Source organism: Sapajus apella, unplaced genomic scaffold (assembly GCF_009761245.1).
Source record: "Sapajus apella isolate SASKATOON/1434 unplaced genomic scaffold, GSC_monkey_1.0 scaffold22, whole genome shotgun sequence".
In the NCBI taxonomy this organism is placed as follows: Eukaryota; Metazoa; Chordata; class Mammalia; order Primates; family Cebidae; genus Sapajus; species Sapajus apella.
In genome coordinates this window covers 6,581,147-6,606,310 of record NW_022436962.1, presented here as the reverse complement: position 1 = coordinate 6,606,310, position 25,164 = coordinate 6,581,147, and the positions used below count along the sequence as shown (strand labels likewise).

Here is a 25,164-nt window from a genome sequence, read left to right as displayed (position 1 = left end):
CCACCCTTCCTCTTCTTTCTCATCAGCCTGTTCAACATAATGAGCCACCTAATGAACAGTAAATATATTTTCTCTTCTTTATGATTTTCTGAGTAACATTTTCTTTTCTCTAGCTTTACTGTATAATAAAGTATATACTACATATACAAAATACACATTAATCAACTGTTTATGTTATCAATAAGGCTTCCAGTCAACAGTAGGCTATTAAGTTTTGGGGGAGTCAAAAATTATAGCAGATTTTCAACTGTATGAGTTCTGCACCCCTAACTCTCACAGTGTTCCAGTCACCTGCATGTTGTTCGGCTAAAAGAGCAATATCATGGTATATGTTAAAAACAGCTTTAAGTTATAAAGCTTTATAACCTGTAGTCCAGAAAGTTCCAACTCTTCTTCGGGTAGGGTCCTCACCTAAAGGAAATCCCTGAGACACTTCACATCCTGTCACTAATAAAGCATGCATCATGCTAGAAACGGCAACTCAGCCAATGCAGAGGAAGGCTGAAGCCAGGATAACTACTGATAACACATTTTACCAAGTGTTTGTCAATATTGTGCTGAGAGCTGAGGCAGCATCTAGTACTGTATCTGTCACCATACTATGGAATTTGACACAAAAAACTCAGAGCTGAGTCAGAATACAATTATTAAGCCAAATTTATTTCACCCCCTTTTTAAAGGTACTCCTAAGCGGGGACAACAATGCACCAAGACACTCCTGCTCCATGGCATCTTTAGTTCAGGCAATAGACAGGGACTGTGCTTCTCTCCTCCTGCCTCAAAAGAGGCAACTTTTGATTGTAGAGATCTGTAAAGTGCTCATTGTCCTTAGGGTTTTTTTGTCTGATGACTTAAATGCCCAAATTCTGTTTTTGGCTGACCCAGGCTCACTCTCTGTGTGAACAGTTTTAATACCACCCTCAATGTGGGATAAGGTTAGCTATTAGCAGCAAAATTAGGCAGATGCTTTCTAAGAATATTCCTAGGGAAGATGGTAAGGAAACACACACAGACACACACAGAGACAGACACACACACACACACCCCAATTTAGCAGTTTGCCTCACAAGATTTTCCTCCAAAAGATTTTCATTTTTAAAGAATACTGTCTTAATGCCCACCTCCTGGCAATATCCAGGTAATATCCAGCTCACTGGTTAATTCTGTATAGCAGAGGGTGGGAGGAGAGAAAAGCAGCAAGGTTTTCTTCCTAGCAAAACAAAAAGACATCTGTGATCCTCTTCTCAGAGTACACCTGAACAACAGGAGTCATCTGAACAACAGGAGGACATAAGCATTTCTGCATGGACGGAAGGCCAGGCTTCTGTAGGCACACAGGATGACAGCAGAAGCAGCACAGTACAGGGCAGAGCAAAGTCGCTAAGTGCTTATGGTTCAAGAGGCTGGTTTCAACATGCAATGCATTTTGTTAATGACTTTTTAGCATAATAAATGCCTTTCTAACAGTTCAATGCAAGTGTCACTATCCTTCCTGAAATAACATTCTTGGTTTGTTTTACATTTTACTTAGAAATACATATTTAAAAGATCATTTCATCAATCTTCTATACTTTTTAAGGTGATTAGAATAAGGTATACCACAATCAAGGTTGTACTTACCCTTTTACTTTTTTATCTACATACACTCTGCCTACTCCCTTTTACCACCATCTACCACAAGAAAAATGAGACTCATCTTTTTAAATTACGGTATAACAAAAGACCTGGGTCAGAATCCTAGCTCTGCATTTACTGGTGTTACAGGTACAGTCGCTGATTCTGTTTTCTCAACCATAAATGAGAATAATATCACCTACCTTGCAAGACTGTGAGAAGTAGAGATACTATGTAAAGTTCCTAGTATAGTACCAAGGGTATAAAGTCATCATCACCACTATCAGCCTCATGCAAAAAATACCTAAAATCCAAAACTGGCAAAAGAAAATGTATGCAATAAATATTACAAATTGTTTTTTAAAAAAGATACACAAGTCAATATGATAAGATTCTGAAAACCCTGTCACCTGCTTTATTTCTGGAGAAGGGTAAAGGGAGAAAATATGAGAGGGAGCTAAACTGGAAGCAACAATTTCAGGCCTCTAAAGTTCCTCTGATCATAAGGGAATGCTGAAACTTCCTTGTTTGGAGATTCAAAGAGTTTAATTTTTCCCTAGAGCAAGATCAACAATTTTCACTGTGATAAAAGAATAAAGAACAAACTCAATAGCACCAAATGGGGTTTTAACACAGAAAACAGGGCCACTCCTTTTAAATGCAAATTTTTACATTAAAATATGCTCATAAATTATAGTTGTTATTTTTCCTCTTGATTCAACATTTCTCCCTCCCCTAACAGGAGCCCTAGAACCTGAAGAGCATATGCATTACTAACCAGATATACAATCCAGCTGCCCCTTTCAAACCGGAATCTGATTACTAATGGACTAGACTCGGGGCTGCTTCCAAGGGATGGGAAGCAGTAACTATGCTCTCAGGGAGAATGGGTACTGAGGATGCCACCAGTCAAAGAGCCGAACACTGTGCACTGGGTCCAAGATGACTTGTACACCCTGTTCACTGCGCAGTTTCCGACCACCATGGACAGGGGAATCTTGGAACACCAGTCTCACTCGATGGTGCCGCATGTCCGTGCTCACATTGATAGTAAACTGAAATGGAAAAGCAAATTCAATATCCAACTTACACAACCTTGGTTCCCAACAGCTCACTCTGAAATGAAATAATGCAAACTAATTTACACTGGCTAGGCCACAAGATTAATCTCTAAATTATAACACCAACACTTTTTTTTCTTTTTTTGAGAGAGAAGATCTCACTCTGTTGCCCAGGCTGTAGTGCAGTGATGTGATCTCAGCTCACAACCTCTGCCTCCCAGGATCAAACGATTCTCGTGCCTCAGCCTCTCAAGTAGTTAGGAATTTAGGTGTGCACCACAACTGGCTAATTTTTGTATTTATAGTAGAGACAGGGTTTCGCCATGTTGGCCAGGCTAGTATCAAACTCCTGACCTCAAACGATCCCACCTTGGCCTCCCAAGTGCTGGGATTACACTGGGAGCCACCACACCCAGTCAACCTTTGTAAAGATATAAAAATTTAAGGACAATTTTATAAGGCCTTCTCAGCTTCACATGGTTAAACTAGGCTAAAGGCCTCACTAATGAGCACTTTGGGAGGCCAAGGCAGGTGGATCACCTGAGGTCAGGAGTTCAAGACCAGCCTGGCCAAATACCATCTCTACTAAAAATTTAAAAATTAGCTGGGTGTGGTGATGGGCACCCAACTACTTGGGAGGTGGAGGCAAGAGAATCCCTTGAAACCAGGAGATGGAGATTGTAGTGAGGCGAGATAGCACAGCACAGCACTCCAGCCTGGGCAACAAAATGAGACTCTGTCTCAAAAAAAAAAAAAAAAACTGCATGTATGACACAATCTCAATTACACGGAATTATTTAAGAGCAAGAGAGTATATACATATTAGCATACATATTAAGAGAACAGTTCCCAAAAGATTAATTGCAGTTATAGGACAATGGAAGTCTAAGTCACCTTTACTTTTTCAGTAAATTTAGGTATTATTTAAAGTCATTTACCATTAAAAAAAGCTACTTTCATTGTGGAAGGGGAACCTCATGTATTTCTGAATGTAAGCCTAAGATACAGAGAAGACAAATTACATGAACTCTCCAGTTGCCAAGTCAGTGAAACATTTTTAAAACCTGGGAAAAATATGCCAGAGACACGTAACGTTGTTTACTAGTCTAAATGACTGGACAAGCCTTGAACAGTGACAATATTACACAAAGGACAGAGCTGACCTGATCACCCTATATTTTAATATCCATTTGTAATCCCACATGCATGCCTCAAGATCCTGACATACAGTGCTCATGTACGTATCTCATCATTATTCCTATAGTTTCCCAATCATTAATGATCACTACACATGAAAATGCAAAAACATTTCCTTTCCTACAAAGAAAGAAAAAAGGTAAAATATTCTCAGATGTAATTAATGTCTCCACAAATCTGTCTGTTCCTAATATACAGGACTGATTTCAAACTTTTTTAAAAAAAAGAAGATATCTTCCTTCATAGTTAAATTTACAAATACCTCTCAAACCTCAGATACAGCAAAAGTCTATAAAAGAGCTGAAGGCAGTGGTTAATGCCTATCATCTCAGCACTTGAGAGGCAGATGTAGAACTGCTTGAGGCTAGGAGTTTGAGACCAGTCTCAGCAACACTGTGAGACACCCACTGCTACAAAAAAAAAAAAAATTTGCCAGGGGTGGTGGCGTGCACCTGAAGTCCTAACTACTTGGAAGGCTGAGGTAAGAAGATAGCTTGAGACCAAGAGTTTGAGGTTGCAGTGAACTATGATTCCCTAACTGCACTTCAGCCTGAGTGACAGAGACCGTGTCTCTCAAAAAAAGCAAAGAAAAAAAAAAAGAGTTGTAGCTCATCTCCTTTCAGAATGACCAAAAAAAAAAAAAAAAAAAAAAGTAGCTGAGAATGACATCCTGAGTCCCCACTTACCAGAGTAAATATCATTCCCATGACAATCGGAATAAAGATGAAATTGAGGGTGGTGACCTGCAGTAGGCAGCAGTCCTGGTCTGGGTTGGTATGAACATCTTCATACTGAACGGGAGGCTGCAATCCTCCTGTACACTTGCTCTTTAACCTAGGGGACTGAAGAGAACTGAGAATTAATCCAATAGCTTAGAAGAAATGTACATGGTTCTAAGAGTCCACCAAAGAAAATCCTATGGCTTAATAAAAGCTAGAAGATACATTTTACTGTCATCTCCTCTCTCTTTATATGTATGTTTCTATATAGAGGTCAAAGAAAATCTGCCCTTTGAAAGAAGGGGAAATACATTTGGATGAGCAAATGTGCCAATGGGTTTATGCTTCGTTTAGATGGTATTCCTGGCCATTTGACAAGAAATGGAAACTTACAGCCTCTACCAGAGGTTCTATAATGTTTGCAAGATTGCAAATTCCTTGTAACTTGTCAGACTCCAAAGAAATCTGCTGCACAAAACGGACGGAAGCAGATTAGACCACCTAATTCCAGACACCATAAAACAAAGGAATCACAAGTCTCGGAACTAAAGATCTCACCATTCACTTTCCTGCAGTAATCCTGGTCTCTGCTTCTAGTCACATTTCAACACTGCGAAGACTGGCTCTCAATCCCTTCTCAGGAAGGTGTATGGTGGACATTCTACCAGCATCTAATGGATACCACAGACTGTGCAGATCTTAGTAAATGCAAAATATCAGAACTAAAATTCTTTCCCAAACCATGTTTTTGAAATAATAGGAAAATAAGGTTTACTTTAATTACAAACTTATCTGTAACCCGCCTACCATCACCTGAGGAATAAATAACACTATTTATAATGTGTCTCATCAGTGAAATACTAAGTACATGAAACAGGTGAAAACACCTATCAATCCCTCCCCTACCCTATGTGTTTTCACCTGTCTCCTCTACTTAGTAATGGGTTTATGGGTTTTATCTATATATATACAGTGACAGAGAGAAAAATCCATAAACCTATTGCCATATTTGCTCATAATTCCATATAAGAATATAGGGTGACCATAATTCCACCTAATAATACAGGTGTCCGTTGAGTGACACAGTCACTGTTCAAGGCTTGGCCAGTAATTAGATTAGTAAACAATGTATGTGCCTCTGGCATATTTCTTCCAGGTTTTAAAAAATTTTCACTGGCTTGGCAACTGGAGAGTTCATGTCATTTGCCTTTTCTGTATCTAAGGCTTCCATTCAGAAATACATGAGGTTCCCCTTACACAAGGAAAGTAACTTTTTTTTAATGGTAAATAAGTTTAAATAATACATAAATATATTGACAAAGTAAAGGTAACTTAAGACTTCTACTATGCTGTAACTGCAATTAATCTTTTGGGAACTGTTCTCTTAATATGCTCTCTTAATATGTCTGTTAATATGTATATACTCTCTCTCAAATAATTTTGTATAACTGAGATTATATCATACATGAAGTTTTTATTGTAGACACCTCTCCCTCCCCCCAGGTTAAGCCACACTAATGACCTGGTTATACACTCCATGTATTCCATACTCATACAGACCTACACACACATAGTTAGAGATTTTGTGTTTTGACAAAAAAAGGCATCAGACTGTTTCATGCACCTTGCTTGACTTTCTCAACAGTAACTCATCAAAATCCCTTTAAGCTGTCTCTTACAGCTCCAACCTCCAATTTTTTTTAAATGAGCTCTGATGGTAGTCTTTGTACAAGTATCTTGATTTATTCATCCATTAGTGAGGCTTTCTTTAGCATAGTTTAAATATATGAAGCTGAGAAGATCTTATAAAATTACATGTGTATATATGTCTATATTTTGTAAAATACATGTACACACATATTTTATATGTGTATACGCATACATATATAAAAATCACACACACTTTGGGGGAAAGGAAGTACAAAGCCATCTGAAAGTAACATTTGCACTTCACCCTTGAGTAATTTATCATGAATACACTTACAACCACATTATCATCACCCATAAGAAAATTAACCCATAAGAAAATAATTTCACATTATCCATTGCACATTCTGATTTCCAAAATTGCCCCCAAGATGTCTTTTATAGCTTTGTTCCCTTATCAAGGATCCACGCAATATTTACTCTTTACAGTAGGTTGTTATCCTTGTCTTTCAATACAGAATAGTTCCTCCTACCTTTTGTTTTCATGGCATTTTGGGTTGAGTATCCCTCATCTGAAATGCTTGGGGCCAGAAGTGTTCCTGATTTTTTCAGATTTTGGAATATTTGCATTATACCAGTTGAGCATCTGAAATCCACAAATCCAAAATCCAAAATGCTCCAATAGGCATTTCCTTTGAGCATCGTGTTGGCACTCAAGAAAGTTTCAGATTATGAAGCATTTCAGATTTTGGATATTTAGGCTGTAACTTGTTTGCTTTTAGTAAGGCAATTTCACGCCTAGTGTTATGACTTGAATGTTTGTGTCTCCTCCAAAATTCATGCTGACACTTAATCTCTGACACAATAGTATTAAGAGGTAGGGCCTTTAGGAGGTGACCTACTGGGAGAGCCCTCTCTCATGAATGGAATTAAGGCCTTTATAAAAGGGTCTTCACAGTAGGTTCAGCCCCTTTTGGGGCTTCCACCATGTAAGGACAAAGTGTTCTGCCCCTCTGAAGCATGCAATCAAACACCACCTTGGAAGCAGAGAAGACAGGCCCTCACCAAACACCAAACCTGCAGGCACCCTGATCTTGGACTTCCCAGCCTCCAGAACCATGAGGAAATAAATTTCTGTTTTTTTTTTTTGTTTTTTTTTTTTTTGAGACGGAGTTTCGCTCTTGTTACCCAGGCTGGAGTGCAATGGCGCGATCTCGGCTCACCGCAACCTCCGCCTGCTGGGTTCAGGCAATTCTCCTGCCTCAGCCTCCTGAGTAGCTGGGATTACAGGCACGCACCACCATGCCCAGCTAATTTTTTGTAGTTTTAGTAGAGACGGGGTTTCACCGCGCTGACCAGGATGGTCTCGATCTCTTGACCTTGTGATCCACCCGCCTCGGCCTCCCAAAGTGCTGGGATCACAGGCTTGAGCCACCACGCCCAGCCTAAATTTCTGTTCTTTTTAAGTTACCGAGAGTCTGTGGTACTGTTATTGTGCGCAAACAGACTCAGAAAGATACCCAGGGAAATCTCTTAGAACAAGGTATTATTTGGAAAACAAAGAGAAGACCACATACCTGTTTTTTGAACTTGAAGTTGAATTCCCACATTGGTTCCTGTCTGTTCCCAACAATCTTTCTGCACCAGAAAAGCAAGCACTGTAAGAAAGTAAAAATAAAATAAATCAAGAAAAAGAAAAAAAAATCAAAATACACTATAACAAAAATAATCAGCAAAAACCTTTCTGTTTGACAGCTCTAAAGCCAGCCACAGTCCCAATACTGAGATTTTACTTTGGCACAAATAGACCCCCAATGTTGACACTGGTGCAACATAAAAATAGACAATCCCAAGGCTATTCAATAAGGAGAAGAGGGACCAATATGAGTCAACCTCAGAGGCTACTGACATCAACCCCTACTGTTCTCATCTTCAAAGACAGAAACATGTCTAGAGACCGGGGCATCCTCTGATTCAGCAGGCTAATCCTCTACATTAAAATATAAGGGAAGCCAGTAGCCACCAGGCAAGATGATACAAGGCCATAAGGTAGGCAGAGAGGGCTGGCCCTGTAATAGAAGCAAACTGCTCAGGACCTTCTGGGAGCAGACAGCCAGTCAGGAAACTACAGAGCTAGGCTGAATTCTGTCTAGAAATAAGCCCCTCAGTGAAAGTCAGGCTACAGCTAGGGTTAAGCACAAGAAGTGAAGTACCTCCCAGGGGATAAGGGGTGGGTCGTCCGCCGTGCCAGCTGTCCTGCCCTTCAGACATGCCCTGTACGTCCTGCTGTTCCATCAAAATTAATGGGCTTGGCTTTAAGGGGAAAACACTTCTGCTGCCATCACAACGGCTCCAGTGTCCCACACAAGCTATGCTACTGAAAAGAGAGAGAGGGGGAATCAAATGCGAAAAGCTGGAGTCCAGGAACATGGGACAACTTCCTTTAGGCATGCTGGCAACTCCCTGAATGCCACACAATCATGGATATACAAGTGGCAAGGCCATGCATGGGACACCTGTCACTGCAGGCCCCACACCCTCTTCAGAACATCTCTAACAAGGCATAAAAGCAGCAGCCAGATGGCCTGGGCTTACTATCTAGATTAAGACCTTCATTTTCAGCCGGGCACGGTGGCTCACGCCTGTAATCCTAACACTTTGGGAGGCTGAAGTGGGTGGATCACCTGAGGTCAGGAGTTCAAGACCAGCCTGGCCATCACGGTGAAACCCCATCTTAGAAAAATAAAAAAATAAAAATACCTTTGTTTTCATTCTACTTTGGCTTTTTACAGTCCACTTTAAAAAATGTAAATAGACAGTGATAAGAATATGAAGATAAGGGCATTTTAGAATTTAGGCAGTAGCACTTGCATTGTGCACTGGAGCCGCTAAGATGTGTCAAGCATGAGGAGTTTGCCCAATGCTGCTCTGCTCCCAGCAATTGATTCACTCCTGGCATGGCTAACTTTGGGATGATCCCCACACTCACCACAGTTAATCTGATAGTATCAAATGTTTCAGGGGGAAGGGACACTTGTAAGTGTGAGAAGATACACTGTCCACTCATATTACAAGGAGAAGCAGCTGCTAGGTGAAATCCTACTCTCCCAGCAATCTACTCCTTCTCTAAATCCACTAGTTAGCATGATTATTTAATTGAGTTTGGCCAATGGCCCTGACTACCTCAATTTACAAAGCTGGGGAGGAACCTTGATAATCCTGAAATCAATAGTACCCTTTTAATTAATATGTATCAGGTAAAATATGATCACCCTAGAGCTAAACTAGGGAAGAAGAATCATTATACAAGGTCCAGTACCATAAAAACAAACAACAAGAGAATGGGAAATGCTATGGAACATCAGATTTGGGGTAGGAACAGAGTAACCTCATTTGACAAAGGTGATTTAGCAATTTCATCAGGGAGGAGAAAAAGAGAGAATTGACCAAAGGCTAGTAGACCTATTTACAAATCGGAAGAATGACAAAACTTGAATATAAATGTATGAATATAAAACATCAAGGAAATCCCAAGATAAAAAGAGCCTAGAACACAGAAAGAACTTGAGAGAACTAAGGTTTATGAATCAGGGTACCTAATAGTCTGTGAGATGACCTACCAGGGCCTGGCAATATCCTGGAACGGGGCACTTCCAAATGCTACAGAAGTCAAGTCTACACCAGAATCTTTTAAGGAGATCAACAATAAAGGGTAAACCCTGATGTAAAGGTTGCATTAGAAAGAGAAAAACAGTGAACTGCTCATGTTCTATCTCTGTACCGTGATCTAAAGCACCTCTTAAAAATTACAGCATACATCTACCATTTGAGTTGTGTTCTGCCTAGCCCAACCATAGAAACCATTATATCTAAAGTGATCCAATGTACAAAGCTAAATTAAAATAAAAAGAATAAGGAATACGCTAAAAGCACAGGAAAGCTTTAAGGCAAGTATAAGATAAGGCAGCCCAGCACAGCAGAAACATCTTGGAGAAGTAAAATCTCTAAGCCTTGAAAAGTTGACATTAGTCTCGTAGCAGCCTGGGACCTGCAGCCCTCCCCATCAGGGAGCTGGAGACATGCCATGATAACAAGACTATGATACAAGAGTCCATTAGTCAAACCCCAACACAAATTCTCACTCACTTTGGAATTCTTCAATGTGCTGGGGGTGCTTTCTGGAATGGCTGGATTCTTGGAGATTCGAGCAGCAAATGGCTCATACATATGGTACAGAGATCGGATCACACAAGCCCGGAGACAGCGCAGCTTCTCCATTGACTCTGGTCGCAGGCGCAAAGGCAAGGAAGCATCCAGCGTGTAGTGCCTGAAACATGACACATTACTCCTACCAATATGTGACCTGTCTCTCCTGCTCTAGGTCAGTCTCCTAAGACTCCTGGTCTCTGTATGAACTTTACTGCACTATTCCACCGGCCAGCAGGTAGCTTGTCCCCAGTGCTACTTGACCTCTTGGCAACTTTAGGCAACTTGTATGTCTTTGCCTTGTAATCCTGCAGTTCTCCATCTTTTTTTTTTTTTGAAATGGAATTTCACTCTCGTTGCCCAGGCTGGAGTAAAATGGTGCGATCTTGGTTCACCATAGCCTCTGCCTTAAGGGTTCAAGCGATTCTCCTGCTTCAGCCTCCCAAGTAGCTGGGATTACAGGCATGCGCCACCACGCCCAGCTAATGTTGTATTTTTAGTAGAGACAGGGTTTCTCCATGTTGGTCAGGCTGGTCTCGAACTCCCAACCTCAGGTGATCTACCCACCTCCCTTCAGCCTCCCAAAGTGCTGGGATTACAGGCAAGAGCCACCAAGTCCAGCCACCTCCATCCATTTTTAAAGCTAAAGTCCTCCCTTTTACACTGAACAAAAGAGCAAATTTTGAATTGCTCAAAAATAACCTGTACAGGAGAAACCTATACTGAAGAACTGTCAGGCTCTCCTGTTAGATCTCACAATGAGTTCTCTACTTCTTTCTACTTCAACAGTCCTTCTCACCACAGCCTGACAGTTTACAATAATCCCTACACTTCCACACCTAGCATCAAAGACTAGCCCTTTTACTAATCACATAATTTACTTACTCCTCACCACTACAACTATACATAGGAGACATAAGTACAAAAACTGTGTAATTCTTAATGACTAGCAACTCTAAGCAACACCAGTCCAGCTAAAAAGATGAGCGGATAGGCATCTGTAGCTTTGAACATTCTAGCTAAAATAAGCCTCTAACAAAAATTCAGACAGTTCTCTCTGGGACTTGAAGCGAGACGTTTTGCTGAAAGTGGATACTGGAGTGGGGAAGGAGGCAATCACATGGAAAACAATTACCTGGATAATTAATAATATCAAATTTAAATTAGACAGGGGCTCAAGAAGTCCAAAGCTGGGTCATGCCCAGACATGGAGTACAGAAAGTGAAAAGAGGTCACCATCCAGTGAGTAGCTCCAAATCACAAACAGCAATGAAATCAGCTACACAGATTAAGACAGTGAGCTCTCTGTGGTCGCACCTTCGGTACAACCTGGTCCAAAACGCAGCAGTGCAAGTCACAGTCCAGGCATTCTTACAAATCAGGGAAAAATTCACAATGTCCTCAGGACGGATATATGAGGCCAGCAATAGCCAAATATCCATCGGATACTCTTCTCCTCCAGTCCCGTCCAGTTCTTCTGAAACAGAAAAAGGAATAATCTTTGATCTTCTACACACATATCTAAAGATACTCGATCATTTCATTTCTCCCAAGGATTGCACAGTTAAGAAATGGTTTTAAATATGTCCACAGAAATCCCGCAAACCTATCATTTCCTGTTCATCCTAGCTACTGGAAACTTTTAACTCCTGTTGCCCAAGAAAATAGGTTTTATTCTTAAGGCCTTTATTTAACAACTACTGACATAGCATTTTGAAGTTTTATTTATTTATTTTTTTTTTTTGAGACAAAGTCTCCTCTGTTGCCCAGGCTGGAATGCAGTGGTACAATCTTGGCTCAGTATGACCTCTGCCTCCTGAGTTCACGCAAGTCTCATCCCTCAGCCACCCTAGTAGCTAGGACTACAGGCACATTCCACTGCACCCAGCTAATTTTTGTATTTTTTTTTCCTATTTTTCACTGGTGCTGTGTTGCTTTGAGCAATTTTTGTATTTTTCGTAGAGATGGGGTTTCACAACGTTGGCCAGGCTGGTCTTGAACTCCTGGCCTCAAGTGATCCACCTGCCTTGGCCTCCCAAAGTGTTAGGATTACTGGTGTGAGCCACTGCGCCTGGCCATCATTTTGAAGTTTCAAAAGTGCCTTCGCGCACCTTGTATCATTCAACTCTAATAATTCTTCAATGGAATAAGAAAACAAAACCTTGCCACTCAGTCAAAGGAAACAGAACCAAGATTTTCTGACTCCAAATTTCAGCTTTTTTTTTTTTTGAGATGGCATCTCACTCTCGCCAGGCTGAAGCATAGTGGCACCATCTTGGCTCAATGCAACCTCCACCTCCCAGGCTCAAGTGCTTTCCTGCCTCAGCCTTCCGAGTAGCTGGGACTACAAGTATACACCACCATGCCCAACTAATTTTTGTATTTTTAGTGGAGACAGGGGTTTCACCATGTTAGCCAGGATGGTTTCAATCTCTTGACCTCGTGATCCACCTGTCTCGGCCTCCCAAAGTGCTGGGATTACAGGCATGAGCCACCATGCCCAGACAAATTTCAGCTTTATGCTGTTAAGCCCTGCTCTTGGTTTCTCTTTAAGTCTCCATGCACTAAACATTTTCAGTCAGGTAAAAAAACAAAACTGACTTTAAGATGTTGTAAGGAATCCTTAAAGTACAAACTAAATTTAAAAAACCAGATAAGTTACAGTACATTCTCATTACTCACAACTACCTGCACACTTTTTTTCCTTCTAGTTTCTCCTTGTTTCATTGCCAGTCTGACCTATGATACAGAGACAATGAGTCACTTCTTAACAATGTACCCCTTCCTCTTCCTTCTTCAGAGCTCAGTGTTAATTCTCTTAACCTTGATGTCCACTATACTTCTCAGGTTCAGGTAACACACATGCTCTGTAAAGATACCTGAATCTGGGCTAATCCTAACCCTAACCCTTATTTCAAACTAGTCATAGAACTATTCTAAAACCAGCTTTCTTCCTTCCTGAGGAAAAAGTCCCTACACAACCTCCCCAAAGTTGCCCCTCCTTTTCTAGCTAACTGCTTCCCACAGCTCTATGATTAGATCAGGTTATTTGGTTAGGCTCTTCACAACAGAGACCCAATATGTCTAAAACATCATCATCTTTTCTGATTCCTATCCCTCTTATAATCTCCAGTAATCATGCAAGACTCAGTCTACCATGTCTAGGCCCCACTTTCTCCCACATAACCTCTTCTTTCTTTGAAAGAGAAGGCAAACAACTATTAAAATTTCATCAGTTGTGGCTGAGTAAAATGGCTCATGCTTGTAATCCCAACACTTTGGGAAGCCAAGGTGGGGGGATGGCTTGAGCCCAGAAATTTAAGATCAGCTTGGGCAACATAGTCTCTACAAAAAATTTTAAAATTAGCTGGCCATGATGGTGCATGCCTGTAGCCTCAGCTACTCAGGAGGTTGAGGTGCAACGATTTATTGAGCCCGGATTTTGAGGCTGCAGTGAACCATGACTACACCACTGCACTCCAACCTAGGCAACAGAGCCAGCCCCTGTCTGGAAAAAAAAACAAAAAACAAAAAACAAACAAACAAAAATTTCCTCTACTGAGACCCATAAGGACTTTTACAAAGCAGGATGCTATTAAAAATTTTCTGCCTTCAGGGACAAAATTTAGTAAATAATGAAGAATTGTGTTTTATACATAATTAAGAGCTTTCCATGAAGGAAATAGAATCAATAAAGGAAGGGTTCATGGAGATGTCATGAAGTACATGAAGAATTTTGATGGGCATAGGTTAAGAGGAAAAGCATGTCAAGTAAATAAAGCGCTAACATGAAACCAAGGGACTTAGAAGGCAAAACATGTGAGAACAGTAAACAGAAAAGTCTAACAAGATGGTAATGACATTGAGAAGTTACTGTTAAGTCTTTTAGATGTGATAATGAAATTTTAAAAGAGGTAACTACTAAAATATTTATAGAGATGATGATGGTATGGAAATTGTTTCAAAATAACCATGTGTGTGTGAGTGATAGGGTGGCGGAGTAATGGCTGAAGTAAAAATGGCCGTGAGTTGGTAATGTATAAAAACAAAATGGTAATTAAAAAAAGAAAGAGAAAAAAAACTTTTGAATGGCCATGAGTTGATTACTGTTGAAGCTGGGTAATAGTTATAAGGAGTTATACTATTCTCTCTTCTTCTACATTTTTCATTAAAAAGAAGCTTTTAAAAAAAGAAGAAAAATACACTGTATCTGCTAAAACAATAAAATAAAAAGAAATTTAAAGAAAAAAAAAAGATCAGTCTGACTGGAATGGAGAAACCTAATAGAAGTAAAGTGGAATAAGGAAGTAAAATATGAATTATGGTTAAGAGCCTATAAGCGACAAATCATATATCTGGTAAGCGACTGGTAACCTGAATAAAGAAGTCTTACAATTCAAATAATAAAAAGATAACCCAATCTAAAAATGGGCAAAAATCATTAGCCATTAGGGAAATGCAAATCAAAACCACAATGAGATAGATACAAATCCACATCCATTATAATTTTAAAAGTCAGACAATAACAAGTGTTGGTATAGAGAAACTAGAACTCTTATACACTGCTGGTGGGAATATAAAATGGTTCACCCACTTTGAAAAACAGTTTGGCAATTCCTCAAAAATTAAACATAGAGTTTCCATATAATCCAGGAATTTCACTCCTATCTAACCAAAAATGAAAAGACCTGTGTCCACATAAAAACTTGTCCATGAATGTTCATAGCAGCATTATTCATAGCAGCCAAATAAAAAGTAATAAAAAAGAATGAGATACTGATACATACATAGTATGGATGAACCTTGAAAACATTATGCTAAGCCAAAGAAGCTAGATGCAAAAGACCACATATTGTATGATTCCATTTACATGAAATGTCAGAATAGGTAAGTCTGTAGAGACACAAAGATTAGTTGGTTTCCAAGGGCTGGAGGAGGGTTTGGAATGAGAAGGGATGCTAATAAGTATGGGGTTTCTTTTTAGAGTAATGAAAATGTTCTAAACTTAGACCATGTTGATGGTTGCACAACTCTGTGAATATGCTAAAACCACTGAATTGTACACTTTAAAGGAATAAATTTTATCTTTTTTTTTTTTGAGTCTAAGCCATTCTGTGGAACGTGTCCAAAAAAACAACAACAAGATAAATCCCTAATAGAATGGTGATAAGTGAGGATTTTAAGTGAAAAATTAAGAACAAGCAAGTAGGAAGAATGTCAATACCGGTTGAGTACCCTTTATGAGAAATGCTCTCAGGACCAAAAGCGTTTCAGATTTTGGCTTTTTGGCTTTTTCCGCATTTTGGAATTTCTTCACTGTACTTATTGGTTGAGCAGCCCTAATCAAAAATCAGAAATCCAAAGGGCTACAATAAGCATTCCCTTCAGCATCATGTCAGTGCTCCCCAAATTTCAGATTTTGGAGCTTTTCAGATTTGGAATGCTCAACCTCTATTAACTTTTGTATCCTGAAAAACAGGGCTATGACTAACAATAACTGGAATAATCCTAAAGCAATCATACCATTAATTTCATTATTATTTGAATATACTTTGATGAATATAAATATTTATGATCTGATTCTCAGGTGAAAGTTCTGGTAATCTGAGACCAAATATACATACATTTATTATTTATCAGCCTTCACCTAAATGTAGCTGATCATCTGAACCACTTTAGCTTTAAAAATTCTGGCCTAAGCATGGTGGCTTATGCCTATAATCCCAGCATTTTGGGAGCCAAAGCGGGTAGATTGCTTGAGCCCAGGAGCTCAAACCCAGCCTAGGCAACATAGTGAGAACCCAGGTCTCGACAAAAAAATAGAAAAGATTAGTGGGCATGATGGCACAGCACCTGTAGTCCCAACTACTCAAAAGGCTAAGATGGGAGAATCACTTAAGCCCAGGAAGTCAAGGCTGCAGTCTGCCACGATCTTGCCACTATGCTCTAGCCTGTCTCAATTAAAAAAAAAAAAAAAAATTCTGAGTTCCACTCCAAGAGATTTAAGATTCTGACTTATTAAGTCTGAAAGAAACCCCAGAATCTGAATGATGGTTTAGCACATTATATACCATCAGTTTATTATTCTTTGTTTCATTTGTGCAAGTTTCATTGCTATTAGGATGTAAAAAAAATCACCTACTTTTCTATTTCCCACGGTACTTACTAGACACGAAGCAGACATTAATAATTATAGAGCACTTAAAAGCCCATGAAAATGTCTAACACTGTAAGTAACAAACCTTGTAACAAAAAATCCACATATTTGGGAAAACATTTTTTGGTTACATCTCTGCTTCCTTACACATTCAGAAATCCAGAAATGCAAAGGCCTTTTGTTTTCACATTGCCATATGGGTTTTTACCTGATAACATGTTCTCAATGAAGGGCTACTATAGTCCAGTGCACAGCTCCGGAACTCTACTAACACATCCTAATCTCTTTCCCTCTCGAATTCAGACAAAAGCAAAAAGCCCAGGTGTATTAAATCCTGTCCCACTACCAGCGTGCTTGTGGAGAGCCAAGTTTTCTTCAAACTCCCCTGGTATCACCTCTTATATCTCCCCCTGTGCTACTGAGAAAGTAACAGCTTCAATTTGTCACCACAGGCAGGTCTAATAAACCAAAAGAGAGCAAGCTCCATACCTTTGTGCCTCTTGCTTTTCTTTTTTCTGGAGACAGTTCTTTCATGGATGCTTTCCTCCTGGGCATCCATCTCATCACTGCTGTCGATGATGTCACAGGGCTCACCAGCCCCTGAAAAAGCTTCCTCTGCAGGAACCTGAGAGGCTTCCAAGCCACAAAGAGATTTTACTAGAAGAAAATAAGAGGAGAATGGGATGACACACAGTTCTGCCCAGAAATACAAAAACTTAGCCAAGGTATCAGCATCCATTCAGGAAAGGGGGGGAAACATCGTGAGAGAGAAAGGTGAGAATCTGTCAACAACAACAAAAAAAAAAAAAGAAAAATTTTTGTATTTTAAATACAAAAAAAATGGAAAGCAATGGGCAAACTGACTCCAAAGCTGCAGAAACTGACTCCTTTTTTCAGCCCTGAAGCAAAAAGGAGTGCACAATTTTTCCACTATAAACCCTGCAGGATAAAAGATTATTTGTATTCCCATAAGTTCTACAGAGAAATGTCTGAGACCAATTGAATTCAATTTAACCCTGGTCCTGAGCTGGAGGTAGAGGTGTCATAAAATACAAATCCTAGACTCATGAGTAAACAGACTGAAAGCAAGGGAAACACTGGAAAAGGAAAAGAACACTCCAAGGTTATTAAACAAGGAAGCAAACTGCAGAGTAAAACATATATGAACTACAGCAAAGGGATTAATATCCAAGTAGAATGCAGTGGAAACTAAAGAGTATGCAAACATGTTTTTAAATGCAAAGTAACAAAATATTTCTACTACAGAAACTGCTACTCTTGACTAATTCTTCCCCACTCCCAATACATAATTTAACATTGAGAAGAGTAAACACGATTACAGGAAGACGACTAAAGGACTGCAAGAAAAACAGAGAAAAAATAAAATGCCTAGTTCCGTCTTCACGACATGAGTCTTAAAAGGCTAGCGGAAAGCTTACCTTCCTGCTGAACAGCGTTGGCTACGGCTTTCTTGACTCGTCCAGACCTCACGACCGCCGGATCCGAGTTGGCGTAATCCGCCACGGTCACTGCAACACAGCACCAACCCTCAAGGAAGAGGCCTTCTCTCGTCAGCGTTTCCCCGCGAAGACCTCCTCCTCGCAGCAGGCCCCCAGACCAAGCCGCCCTCCCGCCGCGGGCAGGCGAGCCCTCGCCTCAGCACGGTCCAGCCCCCTCCCAGCTGCCAACCCCTAAGTGTTTCAGCGCCCCTGCCCCCATCGCCCACCTCGGCCGGAGCAGGCGTCGTGGGCCCGGAACTTGAGACGCTTTCCTCTCTTGGGCATGGCGACCGTGGCGACCGTATCGGGGCGAGGCCTGCCTAGCGGGCCGGGCCCCCGGGCCATGTCTCCGGCCAGAGAGCCGGCCCCGGGAGCCGCAGGCCAGCTCCGCCCGGCTCCGCGGCCATCCCACACCGGAGGCCGCTAACTATCGCGAGAACATAGGTCCGGGTTTCGAGTCGCGTTGGCGGCCGACGCCCCTCTACGCGAACCAATCACCGCCAGGTGCAAGGATACGTCATCATCAGGCACCGCGAATCAAGCTGGGTCCGGGTTCCAGGTGAAGAGAGGTGTTCCACTGAGTGGTGTCGGGTATTGCAGTACCTCGAGTCTCACAGACCCGGAGCCCACCTATGTTGATTAGAATTACGAGTTTACATCCTGGTCTTCCGGATTCTTCATAGTAATTCCTCTGTCCACACTCCCGGTCCACGTCAGCACCAGAATGCATATACATTGTCATCTTTGTGCTCTATCTCGGGCCACAGAGACTGGGCGCCTGCTAGTCCAACATAGGTCTGTAAGAGTCTTCACTCTATTTTATGAAAGCTATAAATAAATTTTTTAATTCTCAAAACAGGAGAAGGCGTTCTTAAAAGTTTCCAGTCTATCACCATCCCCCAAAAAAATCCCTAGAAGCATCGATGAAAAACTGTCGCCGAGGCAGGAGGGTAGCTTGAGTCCGGGAGGTCGAGGCTGCAGTGGGCCATGATCGCACCACTGCACTCCAGCCTGAGCGACAGAGCGAGACCCTGCCCCAAAAAGAAAGAATACCGTCTTTCCTTTGTACTGAGAGAGAAACGAGTCACTGAGTCAAAGTTACAGAACTGTAAGGGAGCCGAACCCTGGGCTAGTATCACCACGACGAATAATTAGTTCTTTGGTGTCCTAAGTTATTCTCCTTTATCCTTCTAACTTCTTTGCAACTCCTCACGCATAATAATTCCTGGCTTCAGAAATTTAGGACCCAGGCATCCAATCCGCTGGATCTGCCAGAGAGTTATCGATCTTATTTTCAGTCTAATCAGCTAGCACAAAGTTTGTTAGGAGAAAAACCTCAGACCTTTTACTAACCTTATGTAACAGACTACCACCAGGGGTCGTGATAATAGGCTCGAATCAATTAGGAATTATAATTGAAGCTGAAGATAATTGACACAATTGTGTAATATTCAAATTTAATTTATCTAAAGTTATAACATGAAACAAATGTCTAATAAACTGTTAACAAAAGAAAATTGTTTCAAATAAGGTTTCTATTTATGTTATTCATGTTTGTAGTCCGTTTCAAAAATGGTAAGTGCTGAGGTTTCTCATTTCACATTATAAATAAAAAATTCATGGCTGGGTATGGTGGCTCACGCTTGTAATCCCAGCAGTTAGGGAGGCAGAGCGGGGAGGATAGCTTGAGCTCAGGAGTGTAAGACCTGCCTGGGCAACAAGAAGACCTCGTTCTCCACAAAAAGGAAAAAAAAAAAGGTGCAATAAAAAATTCACAAGTTCCACGTATATGTAGATTTCTACACATGTGGCATCCTGTTGAAAACACTCAGGCATTCAAATTCTGGAAGGAATCAAAGGTACAAGAAACATAAACCCTATTACATTGTCACTATTAAAAAACTTGGGTTTTAACAGGAATGTTCTCTCATTTTTGAGCAGTATAATTACTATTTTAATGCATTGGATGAAATAAATGCTAGTTCCCAAAATTCTTTATTTCATCTTTCAAAATTTCTAGACTGAGAAGATTTTAAGCAAAACCTCTCAAACGCTGAAGTCTTCCAGCCACTATATTGGAACAAATGATCCTGATCTTTCATTCCACCTTTTATTAAAAAGCAACAACTTTTAGTTAATAGCACTGTTAATCTCCGGATGGGAGGATACAGGTTCTTTCTAGGACGACAACTAAAACCTACTAAAATTGTTATTATGTTTAAATGCAAGTGGCTTAGCCTAGCTATTAGGAAGAAGATGGAAGGAAAATGTTCTCAAATATTTTCCTCAGAAAAGTGAGAAAATTTAAGAACAATATATGAATACCTATGCATTCAAATGCTATCTTTCTAGATTACGTCCACCCTACTTTTTTGGTATTAAATTGTCCTTTAGGCCAGGGGCGGTGGCTCACACCTGTACTCCCAGCACTTTGGGAGGCCAAGGCGGGTGGATCACAAGGTCAGGAGTTTGAGGGCAACCTGGCCAGTATGGTGAAACCCTGTCTCTACTAGGAAAAAAAATAAAATTAGTCGGGCGTGGTGGCACACCACCGTAGTCCCAGCTACTTGGGAGGCTGAGGCAGGAGAATCATTTGAACCTGGGAGGCGAAGGTTGCAGTGAGCCAAGATCATACCACTGCACTCCAGCCTGAGTGGCAGAACAAGACTCTGTCTCAAAAAAAAAAAAAAAAATTGTCCTATACTTTGCACTAATAGTAAATGATTACTGGAGGTGTTTGCTTTTTAAGGTCCTTTCTCATGAAATCTTAAAGGTGGCAAATCTATATTGGTTATCATAATTTTCTTTTAAATTGTAATGCCTGTGAAATCCTAAAGCCTGGGAATCATTGCTTCGGAGGTATTGGAAAAGTATTCCTTCTGATTTGAATAAATACATGACAGTGGAATTTCCTACTCAAGGCAGTTTATTATAAAAAAGCAGTAGTTTTAAAGTAGTCAAGAGTGCAATTATGAAATCAGACTTGCCTGCATCCAAAACTTCCCTCTGCCATTTATTATCTGTGTGACCTTGGAAAAGTTACTTAACCTCTCTGAACCTCAGTTTCCTTGCCTGTAAATTTCAGATAATAAAAAACACCTGCTTCACTGGGTTGTTGAACTAATTAATTGAATTAACCCATAAAAAGCATTAAAAATAGCACATAGTAAGCCTCTCAGCTGTTATTATTATATTGTTGAAAAAGCCATGGTGGTTGTTATTTGAAAACACCTTAAGTGGCTAATTCCTTGTTGCTCCTACTGCATAAAGAGAGAATACATAGAGTCAGAAGGAAGGCAACCCATTCCAGTTGATTAAAATGGTAAAAGATGGCCAGGCTCAGTGTCTCACACCTGTAATCCCCACACTTTAGGAGGCCAAGGCAGGCAGATTACAAGATCAGGAGATCAAGGCCATCCTGGCCAACACTGTGAAACCCCATCTCTACTAAAAATACAAAAATTAGCTGGGTGCAGAGGCGCGCAACTGTAGTCCCAGCTACACAGGAGGCTGAGGCAGGAGAATTGCTTGAACCCGGGAGGCAGAGGTTGCAGCGAGCCGAGATCGCACCACTGCACTCCAGCTTGGCGACAGAGCAAGACTTTGTCTCAAAAGAAAAAAAAAAAGCTAAGACTAGTTAGTACTTAACATATAAGTGGAAGGGCTAGAATTCAGACTATCTCCAAAGTTCATATATTAAAAAAAAAAAAACTTCATTTTGGGAGGCTAAGGCAGGTGGATCACTTGAGGTCAGTAGTTCAAAAACAGCCTGGCCTATATGGTTAAATCCCATCTCTACTAAAAATACAGAAAAAATTAGCCAGACATATTGGCACATGCCTGTAGTCCCAGCTACTCGTGAGGCTGAGGCAGGAAAAAACACTGTCTTGGCCAGCCGCAGTGGCTCCCAGAACTTTGGGAGGTGGTGATGGGAGGATCACTTGATGCCAGGAGTTCTATACCAGCCTGGTCACCATAGTGAGACCCCTCCCCATCTCTGTTAAATAAATAAGAATAAGAAATAAAAATAAAAACCACTATCTTATACTGCCTCTAAGATGAAAAAAAGTCATACAGAACTTTTGTCTTTGATTAATATTGGTAGTCTAAGTACGTGTGGAATCAAACTGGCTAAGATAGAGAAAACCTGTAACAGAAAACAAACTGAAAATGTACTTAAACAATGAATTTCTAGTTGGGTGCAATGGCTCACGCCTGTAATCCCAGCACTTTGGGAGGCTGGGGCGGGCAGATCATGAGGTCAGGTGTCCACGACCAGCCTGACCAACATGGTGAAACCCCCATCTCTGCTTAAAAATACAAAAATTAGGTGGGAGTGGTGGTGCTCACCTGTAATCCCAGCTACCTGGGAGGCTGAGACAGGAGAATTGCTCGAACCTGGGAGGCAGAGGTTGTGGTGAGCTGAGAGCGCATCATTGCACTCAGCCTGGCCAACAGAGCGAGACTGTCTCAAAAAAAAAAAAAAAACAACCAATGAATTTCTATGATGCACTAAAGCTCTGGAAAAAGTCTCAAAAGAATCTCATTCATAATAGGAATGCAGTGGCACTAGAAAAAGTACATTAATTAAATCTAGGGAAAATTGCCTGTGACTTAACTTTATATGCCCTATTTAAAATATAGTATATTGATGCTGGGTGCAGTGGCTTATGCCTGTAATCCCAGCACACTGAGAGGCTGAGGCAGGTGGATCACCTGAGGTCAGGAGTTCAAGACCAGCCTGGACAACATGGTGAAATGTCTCTATTAGCCAGGCATGATGCCAGGTGCCTGTAATCCTAGCTACTTGGGAGGCTGAGGCATGAGAATTGCTTGAACCTGGGAGGTGGAAGTTGCAGTGAACCAGATCGCACCACTGCACTCCAGCCAGAATGGCAGAGCAAGACTCCATCTCAAAAAAATAAATAGATAAATAAAATAAAATAAAATATATTGGCCAGGCACAGTGACTCACACCTGTAATCCCAGCGCTTTGGGAGGCTGAGGCCGGTGGATTACTTGCAATCAGGAGTTTGAGACCAGCCTGGGTAACATGGTGAAACCCCGTCTCTACTAAAAGTACAAAAATCAGCCAGCTGTTGTAGCAGGCGCCTATAGTCCCAGCTACTTGGGAGGCTTGAGGCACAAGAATCACTTGAGCCCCAAGAATCACTTGAGCCCAGGAGATCACACCACTGCACTCCAGCTGGGCAACAGAATGAGACTCTGGTCTCAAAAACAAAAAATAAAATAAAATATAGTATATGGCCAGGTGTGATGGCTCACACCTCTAATCCCAACAATTTGGGAGGCCGAGGCAGGAGGATTGCTTGAGGCCAGGAGTTTGAGACCAGCCAGGTCAACATAGTGAGACCCCCCACCTCTATTTTATAAAGTAAATTTTAAAAATAAAATATAGTATATGATAAAAATAGTTCAATTCACATAGTTCTGAGCGGTTTTCAGTTAAAAATAATAGTAACAAATAGAGTAGCCTAGTGATTAGAGGCTCAGGCTCTAGAGGCAGATGTTCTGAGTTTGAATCACTGTTCTCTTAATAGGTACATGACCCTGAGCAAATTACTTAATCTCACAAAAATTCAGTTTTCTTATCTTTAAGATGAGCATAATAATGATTCCCAATTCATAGAGTTGTTTTAAGGATTACATGAGATGATACAATATACAGAAAGCTCTTAGCTCAGCACCTGGCATGTAATAAGCACTCAGTAAACGTGGGCTACACTTAAAACTAGAAGCATATTCATTCAAATCAGTAGCTCTCAGCCATGACTGCACAATGGACTCCCTCCCTGGTGGTGGAATTTTATAAAGTACTAGTGACCTGGCTCTACACCCAAAGTTTCATATTCAATCAGTCTCAGGTGCAGCCTGAGCACTCACATTATTTTAAAACAATCCCCAGAGAGCCAGGCTGGTGGCCCCACCTATATTTCCAGCTACTCTGGAAGCTGAAGAGAGAGGATCCTTTGAGACCAGGAATTATTCTCTAAAAATAAAAAAATTAAATCCCCAGTTAACTTTAATGTTCAGTCCTAATACTGAGAACGTAGGTTTAGATCAAGGGCCAGCCAACCAGAGGCTGCAGGCCAAATCTGACCCCCACCTATTTTTTGCAGATAAAGTTTTATTGAAATACACATACCTATTTACGTATTACCTGTGGCTACTTTTTTTCTTTTTCAAACAACTGATAATGACTTTAACAAAATTGATTAATCCTGTGCAGAGGTGACTTCAACACCTGGCTCAATACTGATGGAAGTAATCTGTTTAACAATCTCAGAAGTTGTGTCAGTCAGTGAGTCGCTTGTGGATTTTCATGGGGATTCATCTTGGATTCTTCTAAGTCTTAGAACCTTCACCACAGGAGTTTTTCCTCTTAGTGATTCTCAGAATCTTGGTAGGGATCCAAAATGGTCCTTTCACTTTGAGATTATTTTCCTTTGCACTTTTGATCAAGTCAGCCCACATCTTCACCAGGGGTGTTAGGTTGTGGCTAGTTAGGGTAATTTTATTTTTAGAGACAGGGTCTTGCTCTGTTGCCTGGGCTGGAGTTCAGTGGCACAATATCAGCTCACTGCAGCCTCGACCTCCTGGGCCCAAGAGATCTTCCCACCTCAGCCCCCTATGTAATTGGGACCACAAGTGCGTACCACCATGCCTGGATAATTTTTGTATTTTTTATAGAGAAGGGGTCTCTCTATATTACCCAGGCTAGTCTGGAACATGGGCTCAAGCGATCTGCCCACCTTGGCCTCCCTAAGTGCTGGGACTACAGACCTGAGCCACAGCACCTGGCCAGTTAGAGTAATTCTAATTCAGTGAATTAACTTGTGGATCCAGGGATGTCTTTTTTTTTTTAATTTATTTTATTGCATTTTAGGTTTTGGGGTACATGTGAAAAACGTGCAAGATTGTTGCATAGGTACACACGTGGCAGTGTGATTTGCTGCCTTCCTCCCCATCACCTATATCTGGCATTTCTCCCCATGTTCTCTCTCCCCAGCTCCCCCCCCCCCCCCCCCCCCCCCCCCTTTTCC

The 25,164-nt window shown here is 41.0% G+C and overlaps 2 protein-coding genes across 3 annotated transcripts in view; one reads left to right on the top strand and one right to left on the bottom strand.

Moving 5' to 3' along the window:
• Positions 1-639: 639 nt before the first annotated feature.
• On the bottom strand, positions 640-18,555 carry TMEM183A (transmembrane protein 183A). 2 transcript variants are annotated; one of them, XM_032288796.1, is made up of 8 exons: positions 18,328-18,555; positions 18,041-18,130; positions 17,091-17,258; positions 11,762-11,921; positions 10,385-10,565; positions 7,816-7,896; positions 4,559-4,714; positions 640-2,669 (listed from the first exon to the last, which is right to left on the bottom strand). In XM_032288796.1, the coding sequence occupies exons 1-8, from the start codon at positions 18,443-18,445 to the stop codon at positions 2,484-2,486; spliced, it is 1,140 nt and encodes a 379-aa protein (XP_032144687.1). In that variant the 5' UTR covers positions 18,446-18,555; the 3' UTR covers positions 640-2,483. The 2 variants fall into 2 exon arrangements, with proteins under 2 accessions (XP_032144687.1, XP_032144688.1); XM_032288797.1 differs by having other exon boundaries at positions 11,762-11,918.
• An 89-nt stretch (positions 18,556-18,644) lies between these two features.
• The window catches only part of LOC116558723 (alpha-1,3-mannosyl-glycoprotein 4-beta-N-acetylglucosaminyltransferase-like protein MGAT4E), a 63,927-nt gene continuing 57,407 nt past the window's right edge, over positions 18,645-25,164 (top strand). The window contains exon 1 of the mRNA XM_032288794.1: positions 18,645-18,895. The gene's annotated coding sequence lies outside the window, so the exon portion shown is untranslated. The remainder of the gene's footprint in view (positions 18,896-25,164) is intronic.